A 21206-nucleotide genomic window follows, 5' to 3' on the forward strand; every position below is an offset into this window, starting at 1 on the left:
TCTGCTCATATTTCTGCAGCTCATTCTGTCTTAAACTAGTTTATGCCATGATTTGTTTCAACTTTTATGTTTGAGGACCACTAGGCAGAGCACTAGAGCAGCAGATTCTGTCATCTTGAATCAACCTTATTTCCTACACCTGTTCAATATCTTTTTAACACAATTATCAAATCAATCAATCACATGACAGAAACTCAAAGCAGTCAGGTATCTAGACATGGTGAACTTAGTGAAGTTCAAACTGTGCATCAGTGTGGGGAAGAAAGAGGATTTAAGTGAATTTAAAGGTGGCATGGTTGTTAGTGGTCTAAGTAGAGAAACTGCTGATCTGCTGGGATTTTCACACAGAGCTATCTCATACCTTGTTAATGGGAGAGGAAATAGACAGACTGATTTGAGGTGAGAGAAATTCACCAGTTGCTTAACTAACCACTTATTATAACTAAGGTATGCAGAAGACCATTTCTGAACACACAAGTCGAAGCTTGAATCAGCAGAGGACCATTTAAGATCAGGAAGCTGAGGTGCCAATTCACACAGACTCACCAACATTGGACTATAACAGAATGGAAAAATGCTGCTAGGTTGAGTCTTGGTTTCAGCTGCAACATTTAGATTGTAGGGCCGGAATCTGGTGTTAACATGAAAGCATGGCTCCATAGTACCTTGTATCAACGGTTCTCTTTGAACATTCGTTTCGGTATCTCACTATGGGTTGCTGAGATGCCTCACTCATGTTTTAGAGAACCGGGGTTAAATCCTTAACCTAAAGTTCAGTTTGATGGTGGAAGTGAATTGTGTGGGTGGTGTTTTCTTGGAACATTAGGGGGCCCCTTAATACCAATGAAAACATTGTTTAAACCCCACAGACTACCTGAGGATTATGATCATGTGCACCTCGTTATGACCACTGTGTACTCATCTTGTGATGGCTACTTCCGGCAGGATAACGCACCCTGTCACAAAGCTCAAATCCTCTCAAACTGGTTTATTGAACATGACAATGAGTTCACTGTGTTCCAATTGTCTCCACAGTCACCAGATTTCAATCCAGCAGAGCCCCTTTGGGATTTTGTGGAACGGGAGATTCACATGAATGTACATTCAAAAAATCTGCAGCAAATCTGTGATACTGTCACGTTAAGATGGACCTTGTTGAACCTATGACCTGAAGAACTAGGGCCAGGAACTAACAAGGTGTACCTAATAAACTGACCAGATAGTGTAAGCATATTATATTCCATGAAAACAACCGTGTCTGTCCGGTTTACAGCTGCTGTCTGTTAGATATTTCTGAGGTGGGTAACAATTAAAGATCCAGTGGGATCTGCGAATCTAAGCAGAGAAAATGGTGATGATGATAATAACCTTTGATCATGATAGATACGAATATCCAAAGTGTTAACACCAAACATATGGAAACATGAGATACTTAAAAATACTGAAAGAAGAGGTAGGCTAGGTGTTTGTGAGAAGCAGTAGAGGATGCACTCAATTACAAAGAAGACATGCGAGGACAGATGTTTAATAGCTTGAAAATCAATTAGCAGTCAAACATCTTCCAACAAGGATTTCCAGAAAACCACTTGTCTTTTCAGTATTCACTAGTAATATAATAAACAAAATATAAATACAAAGATAAAAAGACTCTCCTCTTTGTTTAGTAATCAGCTACTATAAAACAACACATTGGTGAAACTGTTTGGGTCAAATCATTTATATTTAAATCAGGACAACATATTTCACCCTAAAATAAAGGGAGTGGCTGGTTTCTGATGGGGTTTTCTTTAATGATTAGATTTTTTTGTATCAAGCCAGAAAATTATCTTTTTTATCAGTTTAATGGGGCCATCTAATGACCGTTGAACAAAACTACATGGGAAAACAAAGTACAATAATGACGAGCCCCTTTCAGATCATCCATTTAATCTGTGATCTGCATGTGTTCTTTATGCCTGGCAATCAGCTGGAGAGGGGTTGAAGTCAACCCACAAATGTTACACCCTTGACCCACCTTGATGCAGTCGCAGACCCGTAATGAAAATGAGCAGCTGAAGTAAGACAGGTGAAAATCCCCTAGTGAAAGTCTGATGCTAGTAATATGCTAAACTGCAGAATCTGATGTAGAAAATAATATATTGAGGATGGCCCAGAGTAACTTTTTTTCATATTTAAAGCACTGAGTGTGTATGACCAGCCTGCGTGAGGACCATAACACAGAGCTGAACAGAGGGAAAATTCCCAAACACATACCAGAGATATTGCTCAGGTAAATACTAAATACTTGTAGGCCACACCCCTAAAAAGGAGATTTGACCCATGAACTTAACAGTTCAACATGAATTATTTGAATGACATAATGATCCAGAGGAGGGTTATGGTTATGCATTAATTGCATGGCAATGATCTGAATGGGGTTTTAGAATGATCTGTCTTTCAACTGCACTATCTTTGAATACCCTGTAAGATCATTTATTAACACAGACAGATAACCTAACCTATTCTTCTAAAGTGCGGATATGAAGGCACCCATCGATCCATTGTCTATACCCGCTAATCATGCAGGGTCCAGGGATGGTGGCTGGTGCCTATCTACAGTGGTCACAGAGACACCTAACTGTGCACTACATACCTTTCTGCAAGGCAACAGTGCTAAGAACTGCTCCACTATGCAGCCAATATAGAGCAAATTCGGTTCGATTTTATTAAAATTAAATAAAGTGTTTTCGTTTCATTTTGATTTGGATTACATAGTTTATGATCTAGGTTCAGAGTTCAAATACGGCCTGGGGTCTTTCTGTATGGAGTGTACATGTTCTCCATGTGCATGCTCTGGCTTCCTACGACAGTCCAGAAACATGACTGTTAGGTCTGTTGGTTACAATGAATTGACATAGGGTGAGTGTGTGTGTGTGTGTGTTTCTGTTGCACTGGGATGGACTGGCAACCAGGTCCAGGTTGTACCCCGCCTATAGCCCAGTGACCTCTGGTGATTGGCACCTGCCCACCCTCGACCTCCAAACACAAACAGGTATAGCCAATGGATAGATGGTTTAATCTATCTTACTCTATCCTTTTAAAATCAGCCTAGTTTTTTTTTTTTTACTTCTATAAATATTAACTTTTATTAATTACAATAGTTTTAATTCATTTGACTAATTTTAACATTTTAGATAATATTTTTACTCGAACAATTATTCTATTTTGTGATTATGCAGCTTTTTTTTTAACAATTCTCACACAAATAAAGAGTTCTATACAATAGAAAGCAGCTAAGAGAAGCTACAGTGAGAAGCTTAAGAATAGCCTTTCTACTGGTGACGCTTCAGCTGTATGGACTGGTCTGAGAAACCTGACTGCCTACAGGAGCCCCCCCCACTCATCCTGAACAGAGTCGTCTCCTGGCCAACCGTCTGAATGCAGACATGACAAGAAGCCATTCACACCTCAAATCATCTCCTCCACATCCCATTCAGGAACAAATTCCTCCCATAAAGCAACCAACCCCCCACCATCAGATCCTCTGCCTGCACTAAAGATCTCAGAGGAAGATGTAAACAGGCTCTTATCAGCGCATGAAAACAGAGAAAGCTGGAGGACCTGATAACGTCTCCCCATCATGCCTGAAAGCCTGCGCACATCAACTCGCTCCGATCTTCACAAGGATCTTCAACAAGTCACTGGAGAAATGTGAGGTCCCCTCCTGCCTCAGACGATCCACTATCATCCCGGTTCCCAAGAAACCCACCATCGTAGGATTAAATGACTACAGGCCTGTTGCCCTGACGTCTGTGATCATGAAATCCTTTGAGCGGCTGGTGTTGAAGCACCTGAAAGACATCACAGTTTGTAAATGTGTATATTCTGTAATGCAGAATATTGCATTGTACATTGTATATTGTACATTGTAAATTGTAAATTTGTATATTCTGTAATGCAAAAACAGAACAAAAGAGCAAAGTGTACCGGAGTCAAATTCCTTGTTTGTATGTACGAAGTTGGCAATAAAGCTGATTCTGAAAACACTACTCAATGTACCTTATTGTCAAAAGAGCATACAATTAAACAGCGTTACTCTCGTTTTATCTCGATTAATTTTAATCAAGGTCATTTTAAGAACCTTGGTTGTTATTTTCGGGTGACATTTTTTGTATTTTGAACAGAGGTACCTGGTCAAACGACCCCTCAATACTCTCTTTACGCCTCTGTAATGTGCTCATTTTCCGTCTGAGGCGGGTTAGCTCCTTACGCAGGAACACTATTCTGCTCCATTTACGTAGGATGGGGCAGCGGATGAACAGCCACGGCTGCGCAGATAGCGTAAATGATTTAGCGTAGCAGAGGCCCAGGTAAAAGGAAGTGGTCCCCCCGTGGACGACTAGCTACAAACTGGGACAACGAGCTTGGATGGCAGAGAGGATTTCCACGGACCCGGTTCAGATGTTCTCATTTGGGACAATCAGAAGGAATTAACCCCGTGGGTGAGTTTCTGGGTGTCTGTTCGGTGTTTCTGGAATATTCTGTGCCTTACAGCGGCTCTGCTAGCTGTTAGCCCACTGACATGAGGATGATGATGATGGAAGAGCGTGGCGGTGCGGGGCCGTCCCCACGCTGCGGGACTCGGGCCCTGCTTCTGGTCCAGTCACACGTTCTTATGTCTGGCCGGCATAAACACCTGCACGAATGGGGTCAGAACCGGACCGAGTTAAAAGACTTTAACCTGCTAGCACTGCTAACAGGTTTGGACCAGGTTCAACTGAGGGGTCTTCGTCCTTGTCCTGGTTCAGGTTTTGCTAAACGCTCCTGTCGCAGATTCTAGTTCGACTAAATGTTTCTGGTTGTGTTTCCAGTTTTGCTGGTTTGAGTCCCAGTTCGGCTAGGAGCTCATAGGGCTAGTTTAGGTTCGGCGGTTTCGCCATGGTTCTGATCCCGGGCCGGTTTTAGCTCTGTCTGGGAGATACAAATGTGTTTAATCCTGCCTGAACATCCCTGAGGTTTATAACGTTTGTCTATCAGGTGACGTCAGCAGGTAAACACCAGTCCACCAGGTGAGGAAGAACTGAAACATCAAACCAATCAGAATGGTTAGTGATTAGTAATCAGCGCGGGGCAAACATTGCCAGGGATCTTACTTAAACTCAGATGCACCATACAGATCAGACACATTCTAGACCTTTTTTCTTATGTTGACCCAGTTTTCTGAGTTCTAATGAGAAGTTTGGGACATCCGTCAATCCTTCTTCTTGAGATTTTCTGGCAGGTGGCATCAAACGTTTAGATGCATTATCGCCATCTACTGTGCTGGAGTGTGGGCCAGAGTATCTAACTGACCTATTTTATATTCTTGCAAATAATCCCGCTTGTCTAAAAAATCTTATAAATACTCTATTTATCATTTCATGTTTAGCTAGTACACTTTTAATGCTTCCATACCATACTTCCTTAATTCATGCTTTAACTTTTTTCTCTACTCACCCTATACTTTTCACACTAAATGAAAACATGCTCTACTGTTTCCAAATCCATTCCACAATCACATCTGCCTGTTGGATGTTTACCCAACATATGTAATGTTTTATTTAATCGTGTATGTCCTAATCGTAATCTTGTTATGACTGCCTGTTCTTTCCGATATTCTCCAATTACTTCCATTTTACCTACCGATTTTTGTATTTGAAATAGATGTCGCCCTTTGGTTCCCTCCTCCCAAAGCCGCAGCCATTCTGATTTTACTTTGTTCTTGATAACAGATTTTATTTCAGTTTTACTAAATGCAATTTCCATAATTCTATCTGGACTTAAAGACTGTTTGGCTAAACAATCTGCAACTTCATTACCTTCTATTTCTTTATGAGCAGGAATCCACATGAACTTAACTATTAAATGAAATTGTATAAGTCTAAATAAAATTTCCTAAATTTAATATACTAAATCTACACGGCTTTTGGATGAGAAACCCATAATCGACATGAAGGAGGACAGTGAATCTGAGCAGATAAGAACTCTTTCTATTCTGTTTTGTTCTACCCATTGTAACGCCATCAGAATTGCAATCATTTCAACTGTAAAGACAGCTAAATGATCTGATGTTCTTTGTTTCAATTATGTTTAACTCAGGAATAAAATATGCAAATCCTGTTTTACCTCAATCTGAATCCTTAGAACCGTCTGTATACATTACAAGAAATGATCTATATGTGTTCTCAATTCTATGATGTACTACATCTATCCGATTCCTCTTATCTTTATGAATCTGCATTTCTTTATGGATGTCTAGATCAACATTAATGCTAGGAAACAACCAATAAGGTGTAACTGAATAGGGCACAGCTGTGCTATATCTCTTCCTTTGTAATCCCATTTCCTTACCACATTTGTTTGCTGCCCAAGCAAAACAGTCTACTTTTGCCTTTCCACTTTCCCAGCACGGCTGTAAAGTTTTAACTGCTGGATGTCTTTCTACCCTATGTCCTTGCACATTTGCCCAATAATTCATCATAACTTCTTTATATCTTATATGCAAAGGGAGCTCTCCCATTTCCACCTGTACAGCCAAATTCGGAGAAGTTCTCATAGCCCCACAGCATAATCTCAGCGCTTGATTCTGAATTATCTCTAATTTATGAATCATTGTTTTTGCAGCCTGTTTATATACTACAGATCCATAATCTAATATTGATCTTATCAGAGCGATATATATCGTTTTTAGAACTGTTTTATCTGCCGCCCAATCTGATCCTGTTAAGCACCTCATTATATTCACAAGTTTCTTACATTTTCCCTCAATATATCTTATATGATCACCCCATAGAAGTTTTAATTCAAATAATATTCCAAGAAATCTAAAGTTACTTACTTTTTCTATTTTTTCTCATACATTTTTAAATCAATTTGTTCAACCTTCTTTCTACTAAATACAACTGTTTTAGTTTTATCTACTGATAATTTTACCCCCACAAGTATAAGCCCAATTCTCAACAGATTTAATAGCATTTTGTATTTTTTCATACACTGTTACATTTTTTCCCCTTCTCCATAAAGCCTCATCATCAGCGAATAATGATTGCATAATACCCTGATCAACTCCAGAAAACATATCATTAACCATAATTGAAAACAATAAAGGACTTATAATACTGCCCTGTGGTGTTCCATTTTCTACTCTACATTTATCTGATCTTGCTACGCCCATCTGTACCTGAATAACTCTATCTAATAAAACATTTTAATCCAATTGTGGGCTCTTCCTGTTATTCCCGTTTTGTGTAGTTTTATGGGTAATCCATCCTTCGATACCATATCATACGCTTTTTCAATATCCAAAAATACCGCTACCACCACTTCCCTATTAACTTGGGCTTTTCTAATATCTGATTCCAAACATTCAATAGGGTCCTTTGTACCTCTTCCTTTTCTAAACCCACTTGGATGTGCTGACAGTAATCCTCTACTTTCTACATAATATGTAATTCTTTCAGTCATCATTCTCTCCATAATCCTACCTAAACATGATGTTAGTGGCCTATAACTTGAAGGATTTGTTGGGTCCTTTCCTGGTTTGATAATAGGAATAATAATTGCCTCCTTCCAATTAATAGGTAGCCTTCCTTCCTCCCATATTTTATTAAACAAGCCTAAAAGTTTATCTTTGATTTTGTTTCCTAAGTGCTTTAACATAATATAGCATATCTGATTTTTTTCTGGTGCTGTTAATCCTGATTTTGATATCTCTTCATTTTTTGCATAGTAAATGGAGCATCCATAATATTACCTATGTTTCTTTGATTATTTAAGATTATAGCGTTCTCTTCCCTTGTCTGTTCCCTCCTATTTTTCCCCTTGTTCTGTTCAATTATCTGAACTATGAATCTCTACTTTCTTCTCATTAGTTATAGCCATCTCTTGTTCATATTTTAAAATTGGATATGTTCTCTCCTGTCGATTATCTCTCATTTTCTTAATCATTCTGCATACATTATTTATAGGTGTTGTTCTTCCTATTGTTTCACAAAAATTCCTCCATTTATCCTTTGCTTTTTTTAATATCATTTCTGACTTGTGCCTGAGTTCTTTTATACTTAATAAAATTTTCAAAATTATGTGTTTTCCTCAGTCAGTCAGTCATTTCCTACCGCTTATTCCATAGTGGGTCACGGGGGAGCTGGTGCCTATCTCCAGCAGTCTATGGGCGAGAGGCGGGGTACTCCCTGGACAGGTCGCCAGTCCATCGCAGGGCAACACACAAACAACCATGCACACACTCATTCATACACCTAAGGGTAATTTAGAGACCAATTAACCTAACAGGTATGTCTTTGGACTGTGGGAGGAAGCCGCAGTACCCGGTGAAAACCCACGCATGCACGGGGAGAACATGCAAACTCCATGCAGAAAGACCCCTGGCTGGGAATTGAACCCAGGACCTTCTTGCTGCAAGGCAACAGTGCTACCAACTGTGGCACCGATTCTTTTCTTTTACAGCTTTACCACACTCTTGTGTCCAATATGGTACCGTTCTCTTTTTTAGCTTACCCTTAGTCATATGGATTTTCAGTTTTGCTGCCTTTAGTATAATTTCCCTAATTTTTCCCTCAACATCCTCTATATCTAAATTTAAATTAACTTCCTCACTTTATCTTTAACATAAATATTTAAAAATATCCCATTTAGCTTTTTAACTCCATGTATACTTTGTTCATTTTTTTGGTTTACCTTTACCTCCATCCTATTTTCCATCTACATTTCTTTCTTTTGTTTTACCACTTTGACTGCCTCTGCGTATGAGATTTTGTTTCGTACTCTAGACTGTTGAACCTGCACCTCCCTCATCATTACCTCACAGCCCCCATATGACACACTGTGGTTCCCACCACAACTGCAGCATTTAGGTTGACTGCTTTTATTGCACTGTTCATACTCATGATCTTCTCCACATCGTCTTTTTTCCTTACATGTCTGAGCTGTGTGGCCAAATCTTTGGCAGTTAAAGCACCTCAACGGTCTTGGGACATCCTCTCTTACATTATAGGTCATGTATTTCTGGAAGTTTTTCCTCATCAAATTCCAACAAAATGCTTTCACAATTCCTTTTTTCTCCATTTTTAAAAGTCTGAAGTCTTACCTCAATTCTCCCTCCTCTGATATTTGATTTGATTTCTTCAACTGAGACATCAGCCAGTATTCCCCAAATCACTCCTTTTTGCCATTTTCCTCCTTCTTTTATGTGGCTCACATTGTCACTTTACACCATCCTATTTCCTTCATCCTACATGCTCTGTCTCTTTCTTCTTCTGTTACAAATAATCATCCAATTTCCATCTCTTAGAACATTTGCAGTCTTAATTTCCCCAACTTGATTCTTCAGAATAGTAGACAGTTTAACTGGATTAATTGACTGCAGTCCTTTCTCATCACTAAATCTGACAATTACTTTAAACTCCTTTATCTCCACGTCCATTTATTCTTCAGATTCAGCCCAGTTTATTATCCCCCTTCCCTTCTTTCCGTACCTGCCTCCGCTGAAGAGTTTAGTCTTTTTGGACTCATCAGAATTTTCACTACTCCTGTCACTCTTATTACCTGTACTAATGTCCCACTCTGGCCCATTCACAGCACAGCCGTGCCTACCCGCCGTTTTTCTCGTCAAAAGTTCTTTAATTAATCCATGGGATTTCCTGATGGTATCTTGTGTGATCCCTGGACGCCGACTTCCAGACGACCGACGTGGCTTTACTTCTCTCTCTTCATCTACATCTTCTCTTACATTTCTCAAATAATGTTTCTTAACCATTAATAATCGTCCTTTTCTTTTAACGTGACAGATTCACACACAGCTGTTTAATTCAACAAAACAGCTTCTGTTCAAATTTTTCCCGAAAACCGCCTCCGCTCCACACTTCCGCCCCCGTGTCCCTCCTCTCATCGGGCATCCATCAATCCATTCTCAAGAATTCCTCTTATACAGGCGCCCAGGTAGGAGATCCAGCCAGGGAATGTTCTTCAAGCAACACTCTCCAGCTCCTCCTATTGGTTCACACCATCTACCCATGCCAGCAGGGATACACAGTATACAGTCTTTGCCATTTTTGGCCTCTAAACAGACCAACCAACAGTACTGCAGTTTGTTTTTGGGTTTAATAAAAGCTGGTAATGGGCATATGCTCTGATGCAGTCTTATAGTTGCTTTATATTTTAAATCCAGCTATTAAGCAACTTTGTCTCCCAAACAAAATAACGCAGCACATTTCTTTCTCGTTTATGTGTTTTAAGCCCCAGAAAAAAGTTGGAACCAGCCAAAATCAGAATTGACGGATCAGAAGAAAACCAGAAATCAATAATGGCCTAGATATGCCTGTTTGGTGCATCTCTCAAACCTCATGGCCGTAGTGGTTGAAACACAGATGTACTAGTAAATTCAAAGTTTCACATTTCACCTTTTTCACCAACACAACTGCAGATGAAGCTTTGATAGATAGATAGATAGATAGATAGATAGATAGATAGTATGCATGGTATCAATCTGGGCACTCTGACTGCCAAGTGTTCATAAAAGGAACAACCTGAGTGCAGAAGCCTTCTCTGTGGTGGCTGGTTTTTGCTTATAGGCTTCTGTAGTGGTGACCCAAAGGTAATAGTTTAAACAATCTGTGTCCAGGATTTGTAGGGTCTCCAAAGATGGGTTAGGTGTCCTTATCCTGACCCTAGACCTGCACACGTCCTGGATGGAGGGAAGGTCAGCCCTGATGATTCTCTCAGCAGACCTGATTGTTCATTGCAGTCTGGACCTGTTCTGTTTTGTAGCAGAGCCAAACCATAAAGTGTTGAATGTGCATAAGACTGACTGAATAATGGTAGTGTAGACATATATTTGGACTCAAATTCCCCTCCAGTACTATTGAACCAGGTGATTACCTTTAAACTTGTCAGAACTTAATAACCTGAGAGCTCAGACTAACACACTACATTGAAAATAACTGATAGTTAAGTTCTCGGGTACATTTAACTGGATTTTGACCATACATTGTTGCTACTGGGATGTCATGACATTCTGACCCATTTTGGTAAAGCAGCACAGAGAAAAACCAATGAACTCTGAGATACTTCAGGATTTTCACAGATGTGAGAAAGTGATGTACTTTGGATATTGCGACTTAAAGGTGAAACTGGTGTATCCAGAACTAACTAACCATTCAGATGAACGATTATTTAGTTAATCTTAAGAAACATTCAAACAAATTAACCAGATTGAGTCAGACTAATGCTGCTACATATCAGCACTGTGCAGACCTTTAGGGTCACTGTAGGAGAGATTTTCTGTTGCCGACACAAATATATTTGACTGACTGAAAATGTTTGTGTGTTATAGGTGCAATACTGTTTAAACCTGACTGCTGATCGAAATCATTACATAAAACGGCTTGTAAATAATTAACTGACAGGACAGAAATAGTCTCAGAACCCCTGAGAGCAGGTCAGTGTAACACAGTTGTGCTCTAACCTTCATACTTAAACGCATTGTGTGAGTGTTGCAGTGAACTCCTTATTTCTATGATGTGTCTGTAAAAGGTCAGTCTACCTGGTCGTTCAGTGTTGTCTATTTAGGAGCAGTGTAAAATGTGTCTCTCACCTTTTACTTTGTTTCGTTGCAGTTTTTTCAGAGCTGTAGGATTCAGTCTTACTGCTGCCATATGACACATGCGGACAGGTGAGTTGTTTTGTCTCGAGATGCACCAAGAAATATTCTTGTGCCTGAAATCAGACGGCTTTTCTGCTGACCAGTGACCACCTTATCTAAAAATGTAAAAAAAAAAAAGCAAAACTGATCTATTTCCGATCACAGTGCGTTTTCTAGGTCTAAAAGTACCTACAATCGTCAGCGACTTTCAAATAAGGGACTATTATATAACTTTATTAGAGAATAAAGTTATCCAAATTATAGTTGAAGAATATCAGGGAAGCAACATAATAATTATTTCATCATTGTATCATTGATTTTATACTAACAAGATACATTCAAATAAATATGTTAAGGTGAAATGGAAGGAAGAACTTTATGTAGACATTTCAGATAAGCATTGGCACCAAATGTGGAGGGTGCACCACTCATGCACTAGTTCACAATATGTAAGGAGCTGCAGCAAGTATTAGCATACAGAGGGCCTAGGACTCAGTGCTGTATCTATGCAGATTCTGAAAAGGAACTATGACCACTCACAATTAATATTTGATCAGATTACTGCTGATGGCAGCCAAGAAAGCCTTCAGAAGGACCTATGGAAGGGAGATAACACCTGCAAAAGTTCAGTGGATAACAATTGTGGAAGAAATCTTTTTGATGGAAAAATTGACATACTGGGACTACACGAAGCACAACTGAGCCGAAAATGGGAAAAATGGACCCTATACAAGACTTTAAAGGATGAAAGTGGACTGGATTAGTAATTTATGGATACACCAATCTGTAAGAATATTATGCTCCTCATAGGCAGCCATCTTTTTGGTTTATTTTTGTTTTCTTTTGTTTTTAAATAAGCCGTTAATAAAAACAATTGTGGGAAGAAGAAGCCTTTAATAATCAAGCTCCATCATATACCAGAGGTCTGATTGTTCCATATGTTCTCAGCAGAGCAGACTTACTGATGGTTCCGATAGAGTTTCTAAAAGTAGAATAGGTGGCAGATCGTTTAGTTACTGAGCTCGTCTCCTGTGGAACCAGCTCCCAGTTTTAGTCTGTGAGGTAGACGCGCTGATTATTTTTATGAGCTTTCTCTGTAGTTATGCTGCTGTAGGTTTAGGCTGCTGGAGGACATGATGCCCACCTCACCTCACTCTGCCACCTTCTCCTACTACTCTCCAATTATGCATTATCTGCAGTTATAAATGAAATTTACTCTGTTCTCAAATTGGAATGTATATAATTGACTTTGAATGTATGTGTATGATTGGATTGAATTAACTATATATTTCTGTATATAAATTGTCTGTTTTTCAATGTGCTAAGGAGAGTTTAAAATGTTAGCTGTCGGGCTGACCCGTGGTATAGTTGTAGAGCTTGCACTCCACATTCAGGGGCTATTAGTCCTCAACATTAGTCTTAGATTTTTTGGATTCAACTCCCAACCTGAGGATCTTTGCTGAATATCTTATCGTGTTTTGTTTTTGTCCGTCTCCTGTCTGAACAGTACAAATAAGCTACAAAAGCTAACTGTGGTTATAAAACAGGCATGATGTCGCTTCTGCTGTCAATATAAGTAATTAATGCCAATTATGGAAGGAAGACTCTTACCTCTACACTGCATTGCCAAAAGTATTTGTCAGTCTACTTTTACATGTACATGAACTTTGATAACATCCTGTTGTCAGTTTAAAAGGTCTAATTTGTTGATAGGCCATTGTTGCCAGCAACAGCAACTTTAACTATTCTGTACACATCTTCCACAAAGTTTAGGAGTGTGTTCATATTTGGATGAGAAAACCAGAACTGCAGCCTCCACTTTAATTCATTGCAAAGGTGTTCAAGACAGTTGAGGTCAGGACTGTGTGCCGGCCAGTCAAGTTTCTCCACACCAAACTTTATACACCTGGAGTGATTGGAAGTAATTGGAACACCTGGATTCATTGATTTGGTGGTGGGACCCGATACTTTTCTTCTAGTTTTAAAAGAGAAATAAATTGGCTACAATTGTTAGCGGTAGGTCAAAGCTTTACAACAATCAAATATTGTAACTCGGCCACAGAGCTGCGATGGGTGCAGCTAAAATGTTTCTATGTGAACATTGTGACGATAATTGTGTCCTCTGTGTTTTTGTTAGGTCTGTTTCCACCTAAATGAAGGGAAACGTCAGGAGTTGATGAACAGAAATGTTACCATGAAGCCCAGATTAACTGTTTTCTACTCACCAACAAACTCAGCTGTTACCTGTGAGTGTCTTTTCATGTTTAATCTGGTTAGCCAGTCGCTTGTGTACAGTCTGGAATAATCCTGATTTCCCCTGGCTGCTGATTCAGGTTTTCATCAGTGTTTTCACCTCTCCCATCAGTGATCGTCAGTAAAGAGAAGATGAAATGAGATAAGTGGACGTCTGGAGGAGCGCAGCCCCTTCACCTCCACCTCCAGCTCAGCTCAGTGAAGCATGGCAGGCCTGCAGCTCGTCACCCCTGCTACTTCACCCATGGGGCCCTTCTTTGGTCTGCCTTGGCAGCAGGAGGCCATCCATGACAACATCTACACGCCCAGGAAATATCAGGCAAGCCCTCTTCTTTCCTCACTTTTTCCATATTGCAGCCAAACTAACCACAATGAGCCCATTAATTCATTGCAACATTCCTAACTTTTATACCTGTTTGCACCGTTGTCCGCAGGTCGAACTTCTCGAAGCAGCTCTTGAACGCAATACTATTGTCTGCTTGAACACAGACTCAGGGAAGACCTTCATTGCAGTACTCCTAACTAAGGAGCTCTCCCACCAAATCCGAGGGAGCTACCAGGAAAATGCCAAAAGGACGGTTTTCCTGGTGAATTCAGGTAAATCAATGAATGTTTCTGGTGCACTCATTTTAAGATTAAAGTCTGATTGGTCGCCTAACTGCGAATGTTATTTTTTAGTGTCATCTGTAATTCAACAAGCGGCTGCCGTCAGGACTCACTCTGACCTCCAGGTGGGAGAGTACTCAGACTGGAAGGAGGCATCAGCTTGGTCGAATCAGAGATGGAGTCAGGAGATCTCCACGAATCAGGTGCTCATCTTTTTCAGGATAAGCAGCTCAAGGATGTTTTCACAGAGGGGTGTTATTAACATCGTCAGTCTCAGAAACAGAGAAAAATCTGATTTTTTTTTTTTTTTTTGTGTGTGTGTGTGAGAATGTCTTATGGTCCGATGAAACCAAACCGGACCTTTGAACCTTTATTCCAAATGGTATCTTTGGCACAAAACAACACTGCAGCATACAGAAAGAACACAATTCCAGCAGTAAAAGATGGTGGTGGTAGCATCGTTCTCTGGGGTAACCTTTCTTCAGCTGGAAGTGATGTTGAAGGTGGTTGAAGATTAGAAATAGTTTTAAATACCAGTAGGGATGCATGTGTATCAGCATTAACATCGGTATCAGCCGATTTCAGCACCACAGTGAGTCCAAGTATGCCTTCAAATGACAATAAATGGAGTTTATGAGAGATAAATTAAAGTTTTGGGATGGCCTAGCCAAAGTCTAAAACTAAATCTAACAGAAGAACTGTAGGGTCACCTCAAGCAGGTGATGTACAGGAGATATTGTCCACAATCTGATTGCTCTAGAGAACCTAGAGATGATTTAGGGGGCAAATATGGTCAAGTCAATTCGTGGGATGCTGACAGACGTCTACCAAAGACTAGATGCGGAAATTATGTCAAAAAGCAAGAAAAGTTATAATTCAAGGTTGTTTTCACCAATGCAACTTTATCACACTTTTTTAATTTTATTTTTATTATTTTACTTCAGGTTGGTTTATTTTTTTAGTTGAATTTTTGTAGATAAATATTGCACATTTGGAAACTGTATCCTCATATTGTGTCATCCCTTCACTGTAGGAGCAGTTTTCATCCAAATAATCCAGGCAGATCATTTTGAATTCTATTTATTTCCTATTATTTTAAACAGCTTCATCTTTTTAGTTCAGTTGTTCCATATTAAGTCTGCAGATAATCCTCCAGGACAATTATTCATTGGTTATATCAATTTAATGATGTAAAAAAAAAAAAAACATCTTACCTTCAAGAAAAGCTACATTAAATACACAGATGGAGAAAATATGTTTTTTTTTCAGGAAAATGCAACAATTGCTTGCAAGAATAAAAAAAAAGGTGTTACTCATGTTCCTACACCCACCCCTGCAAGTAAATCATCCTCTCTGAAATGAGATAATTCCCATTGTGTGTCAGTAGGAGTGACTGTTTGTAGATTCAGAAACATTTTTCCCATATTCATATGCTCAGCAGGTGTGGGTGTACTGCATTTATTTTTTTGACAGTTCTTCAGGAACAACTAAAATCTAACCCAATGCTATATCGTCAAAACACTTCAAGTCAAACCTTCCAGTGATGATTGTGCCTGTAAAAAATTTTAACTGAGGAAATCCTTGACTGTACAGGGGTTGAACAATGAAACTGAAACATCTGGTTTTAGACCACAATAATTTATTAGTATGGTGTAGGGCCTCCTTTTGTGGCCAATACAGCGTCAATTCGTCTTGGGAATGACATACAGGTCCTTCTCAAAATATTAGCATATTGTGATAAAGTTCATTATTTTCCATAATGTCATGATGAAAATTTAACATTCATATATTTTAGATTCATTGCACACTAACTGAAATATTTCAGGTCTTTTATTGTCTTAATACGGATGATTTTGGCATACAGCTCATGAAAACCCAAAATTCCTATCTCACAAAATTAGCATATTTCATCCGACCAATAAAAGAAAAGTGTTTTTAATACAAACAACGTCAACCTTCAAATCATCATGTACAGTTATGCACTCAATACTTGGTCGGGAATCCTTTGGCAGAAACGACTGCTTCAATGCGGCGTGGCATGGAGGCAATCAGCCTGTGGCACTGCTGAGGTCTTATGGAGGCCCAGGATGCTTCGATAGCGGCCTTTAGCTCATCCAGAGTGTTGGGTCTTGAGTCTCTCAACGTTCTCTTCACAATATCCCACAGATTCTCTATGGGGTTCAGGTCAGGAGAGTTGGCAGGCCAATTGAGCACAGTGATACCATGGTCAGTAAACCATTTACCAGTGGTTTTGGCACTGTGAGCAGGTGCCAGGTCGTGCTGAAAAATGAAATCTTCATCTCCATAAAGCTTTTCAGCAGATGGAAGCATGAAGTGCTCCAAAATCTCCTGATAGCTAGCTGCATTGACCCTGCCCTTGATAAAACACAGTGGACCAACACCAGCAGCTGACACGGCACCCCAGACCATCACTGACTGTGGGTACTTGACACTGGACTTCTGGCATTTTGGCATTTCCTTCTCCCCAGTCTTCCTCCAGACTCTGGCACCTTGATTTCCGAATGACATGCAGAATTTGCTTTCATCTGAAAAAAGTACTTTGGACCACTGAGCAACAGTCCAGTGCTGCTTCTCTGTAGCCCAGGTCTGGGAAATGCGACACCTGTAGCCCATTTCCTGCACACGCCTGTGCACGGTGGCTCTGGATGTTCCTACTTCCCACTGAGGTGCCTTGATACAGCACTCTGGGAACAGCCTATTCGTTCAGAAATTTATTTCTGTGTCTTACCCTCTTGCTTGAGGGTGTCAATAGTGGCCTTCTGGACAGCAGTCTGGTCGGCAGTCTTACCCATGATTGGGGTTTTGACTGATGAACCAGGCTGGGAGTTTTAAAGGCCTCAGGAATCTTTTGCAGGTGTTTAGAGTTAACTCGTTGATTCAGATGATTAGGTTCATAGCTCGTTTAGAGACCCTTTTAATGATATGCTAATTTTGTGAGATAGGAATTTTGGGTTTTCATGAGCTGTATGCCAAAATCATCCGTATTAAGACAATAAAAGACCTGAAATATTTCAGTTAATGTGCAATGAATCTAAAATATATGAATGTTAAATTTTCATCATGACCTTATGGAAAATAATGAACTTTATCACAATATGCTAATTTTTTGAGAAGGACCTGTACAAGTCCTTCACTGTGGTCAGAGGGATTTTAAGCCATTCTTCTTGCAGGATAGTGGCCAGGTCACTACGTGATACTGGTGGAGGAAAACGTTTCCTGACTCGCTCCTCCAAAACACCCCAAAGTGGCTCAATAATATTTAGATCTGGTGACTGTGCAGGCCATGGGAGATGTTCAACTTCACTTTCATGTTCATCAAACCAATCTTTCACCAGTCTTGCTGTGTGTATTGGTGCATTGTCATCCTGATAAACGGCACCGCCTTCAGGATACAATGTTTGAACCATTGGATGCACATGGTCCTCAAGAATGGTTCGGTAGTCCTTGGCAGTGACGCGCCCATCTAGCACAAGTATTGGGCCAAGGAAATGCCATGATATGGCAGCCCAAACCATCACCGATCCACCCCCATGCTACACTCTGGGCATGCAACAGTCTGGGTGGTACGCTTCTTTGGGGCCTCTCCACACCGTAACTCTCCCGGATGTGGGGAAAACAGTAAAGGTGGACTCATCAGAGAACAATACATGTTTCACATTGTCCACAGCCCAAGATTTGCGCTCCTTGCACCATTGAAACCGACGTTTGGCATTGGTATGAGTGACCAATGGTTTGGTTAAAGCAGCCCGGCCGTGTTTATTGACCCTGTGGAGCTCCTGATGGACAGTTCTGGTGGAAACAGGAGAGTTGAGGTGCACATTTAATTCTGCCGTGATTTGGGCAGCCGTGGTTTTATGTTTTATGGATACAATCCGGGTTAGCACCCGAACATCCCTTTCAGACAGCTTCCTCTTGCGTCCACAGTTAATCCTGTTGGATGTGGTTCGTCCTTCTTGGTGGTATGCTGACATTAGCCTGGATACCGTGTCTCTTGATACATCACAAAGACTTGCTGTCTTGGCCACAGATGCGCCAGCAAGACGTGCACCAACAATTTGTCCTCTTTTGAAGTCTGGTATGTCACCCATAATGTTGTGTACATTTCAATATTTTGAGCAAAACTGTGCTCTTACCCTGCTAATTGAACCTTCACACTCTGCTCTTACTGGTGCAATGTGCAATCAATGAAGACTGGCTACCAGGCTGGTCCAATTTAGCCATGAAACCTCCTACACTAAAATGACAGGTGTTTCAGTTTCATTGTCCAACCCCTGTATATTTATTGCCAGCTAATGCTCCTACGTTTCTTAGGTTCCTCTGAATTTTCTTTTTCTACAAGGGCCTTGAAAGCTGTTCTCATTCTTCCTGCCATGACAGATGTTAGAGTTGTTTGAAATCTGTCCTCTGATCAGTTATCTTCTTCCTCAGGTGCTGGTGATGACGTGCCACATCTTCCTTCACGTTCTGAGGAGTCAGACCTTACCTCTGTCTAAAATCAACCTGGTGGTGTTTGATGATTGTCATCTGGCAATCACAGAGCACCCATACTGTGACATCATGAAGGTGAGGCCGCTTCCAATATGTTTAGCTGTACATGCAGGATACCTGTCGTAACTTGGTTGTTCTTTCCATGTGTGTGCAGCTGTTTGAGGAGTGCACTTTTGGGCCACGTATACTGGGCCTCACCGCTTCCATTCTCAATGGGAAGTGTGACCCATCAGAACTGGAGCAGAAGATCCAGAATCTGGAGAGAATGCTCAAAAGCAACGCTGAAACGGCAACTGACTTGGTGGTCCTAGACAGGTGGGAATTACATTTCTTGAACAGTTTTGGTGAATGGGACGGGATTCCATCAAACGCACAGATTTGGTTTTATTTAACTGAATTTGGTCATATCAGAATTCAGGCTCAATGTGGCAGAATTGGCCCCATCAGAAGCTGGGATTTAGTTTAATTGAACAGTTCAGGGTCAATCAGAAACTAAGGCCAAATCTAACCTTTCTAACCTAAACGAAACTCACCCTCCATTTCTGCTACCTGTATGACCCCTTCTCTTTTCCGATGGTTATAATCAGTCTGACAGAGGGAGGTATCCCAATCCTTGTGGTTTTTAGTATAACAATGACCATCAGTGGGACCCTTTGTGAGGTACCTTGAGACGACATTGTTGTAAATAAGCTCCGTTTAACTAAATAATCTGAACTGAAACTATCTCTGTAGTTATGCTGCTATAGGCTTAGGCTGCTGGAGGACATAATGACCACTTTCCCCCTCTTTGCTACATTCTCACACTACTCTCTAATTCTGCATTATTTGCTGTTATTTCAGCTTTTAACTTTGTTCTCTCTATTCTCTTCCTAGAAGCTACACCTGGCCTGGTTATGTGTCTGCCTGTGACACCTTTCTGGAGAGGGGAATCGTCCAAGCTTCTGCTGGCAACAACTTAATGCTCACCCTCTACCGTTGATCCACATAGCCCTGTCTTTTAGTGTTTAACCCTTTTTCTCTCCTAGACATGGAAATTGACTGAGCTTAACTGTGACTAACTCTATGTGCTCTCTTTCAGACTCTAACCTTGAAAACTGGCTCAGAGTTTATCCGTTCTTTCTTTCTAGGTGAAACGACTAAAGGAGCTACATCCATTAACATTTACTTTCCTTCCCATAGAAAGTACTCCTGGATCAGTGCTTCTTTGTTCTCTTTGTGTCTCTGCTCTGTTCTCTCAAACCCCCAGTCGGTCGTGGCAGATGGCCGCTCACCCTAAGCCTGGTTCTGGTGGAGGTTTCTTCCTGTTAAAAGGGAGTTTTTCCTCTCCACTGTCGCTACATGCATGCTCAGTATGAGGGATTGCTGTAAAGTCAACGCAAGTGACAGTCCACTGTCTCTACATGGTCATCCAGGAGGAGGGAATGCTGCAAGTAACTGACTGGATGCAATCTGCTGGGTTCTTCTTCTTCTTCTGTGTTGTTTTTTGGCAGTTGGCAAATAACTTGAAGATGTGCATTACCGCCACCGACTGGTATGGAGTGTGGTTCTTCATGGTTTTAAATCTTATTTACCATTACAACAATCAAATTCTATTTATTAATTTAGTGCTTTTGAAAAATCTAATTATAATTTGAATATGTTTGCTACCTAAACTTCTTTGCAAAGTATCTCTCAATATAAAATTTTCTTTAATACCTACAAATTCTCTCCTCAAAATTGTTCTTTCTTGTTCATATTTCTGACACTTCAATATTACATGTTCTATTGTTTCCTCCTCTCCACAATAATCACATTTTCCTGTATTATGTTTATTTATCTTGAACAATGTAGAATTAAGTCCTGTATGTCCTATTCTTAATCTTGTAATTAATCTTTCCTCTTTTCTACTCCTTCTTCCTGTTCTTACTTCTCCTACTATCTTGTTGATTCTGTAAAACCATCTTCCTTTCTTTTCTTCATCCCACCTTTTTTGCCACTCTTTCCTGATTCTCTGTTTAATTATATTTCTTGCCTCTGAACTACTAATATTTATTATAAAGCTAATGTTGTTTTGTGTTGCCTTCTTTGCTATCCTGTCCGCCTTCTCATTCCCTCCAACTCCTACATGTGCTGATACCCATAAAAACACTAATATTAATCCCATTCTTTGTATTCTAAATAAAGT

General features: G+C 40.2%; 1 protein-coding gene across 1 annotated transcript in view; it reads left to right on the forward strand.

The window, feature by feature from the left end:
- The first annotated feature begins 4222 nt into the window (after positions 1-4222).
- The window catches only part of dicer1 (dicer 1, ribonuclease type III), a 37115-nt gene continuing 20131 nt past the window's right edge, over positions 4223-21206 (forward strand). The window contains exons 1-9 of the mRNA XM_047344851.1: positions 4223-4481; positions 11366-11470; positions 11649-11704; positions 13812-13920; positions 14040-14246; positions 14362-14524; positions 14606-14736; positions 18983-19117; positions 19197-19357. Coding sequence (XP_047200807.1) covers positions 14133-14246; positions 14362-14524; positions 14606-14736; positions 18983-19117; positions 19197-19357 — 704 coding nt within the window. The 5' untranslated portion in view covers positions 4223-4481; positions 11366-11470; positions 11649-11704; positions 13812-13920; positions 14040-14132. The remainder of the gene's footprint in view (positions 4482-11365; positions 11471-11648; positions 11705-13811; positions 13921-14039; positions 14247-14361; positions 14525-14605; positions 14737-18982; positions 19118-19196; positions 19358-21206) is intronic.

This window comes from Girardinichthys multiradiatus, chromosome 19 (assembly GCF_021462225.1).
Source record: "Girardinichthys multiradiatus isolate DD_20200921_A chromosome 19, DD_fGirMul_XY1, whole genome shotgun sequence".
Classification (NCBI taxonomy): domain Eukaryota; kingdom Metazoa; phylum Chordata; class Actinopteri; order Cyprinodontiformes; family Goodeidae; genus Girardinichthys; species Girardinichthys multiradiatus.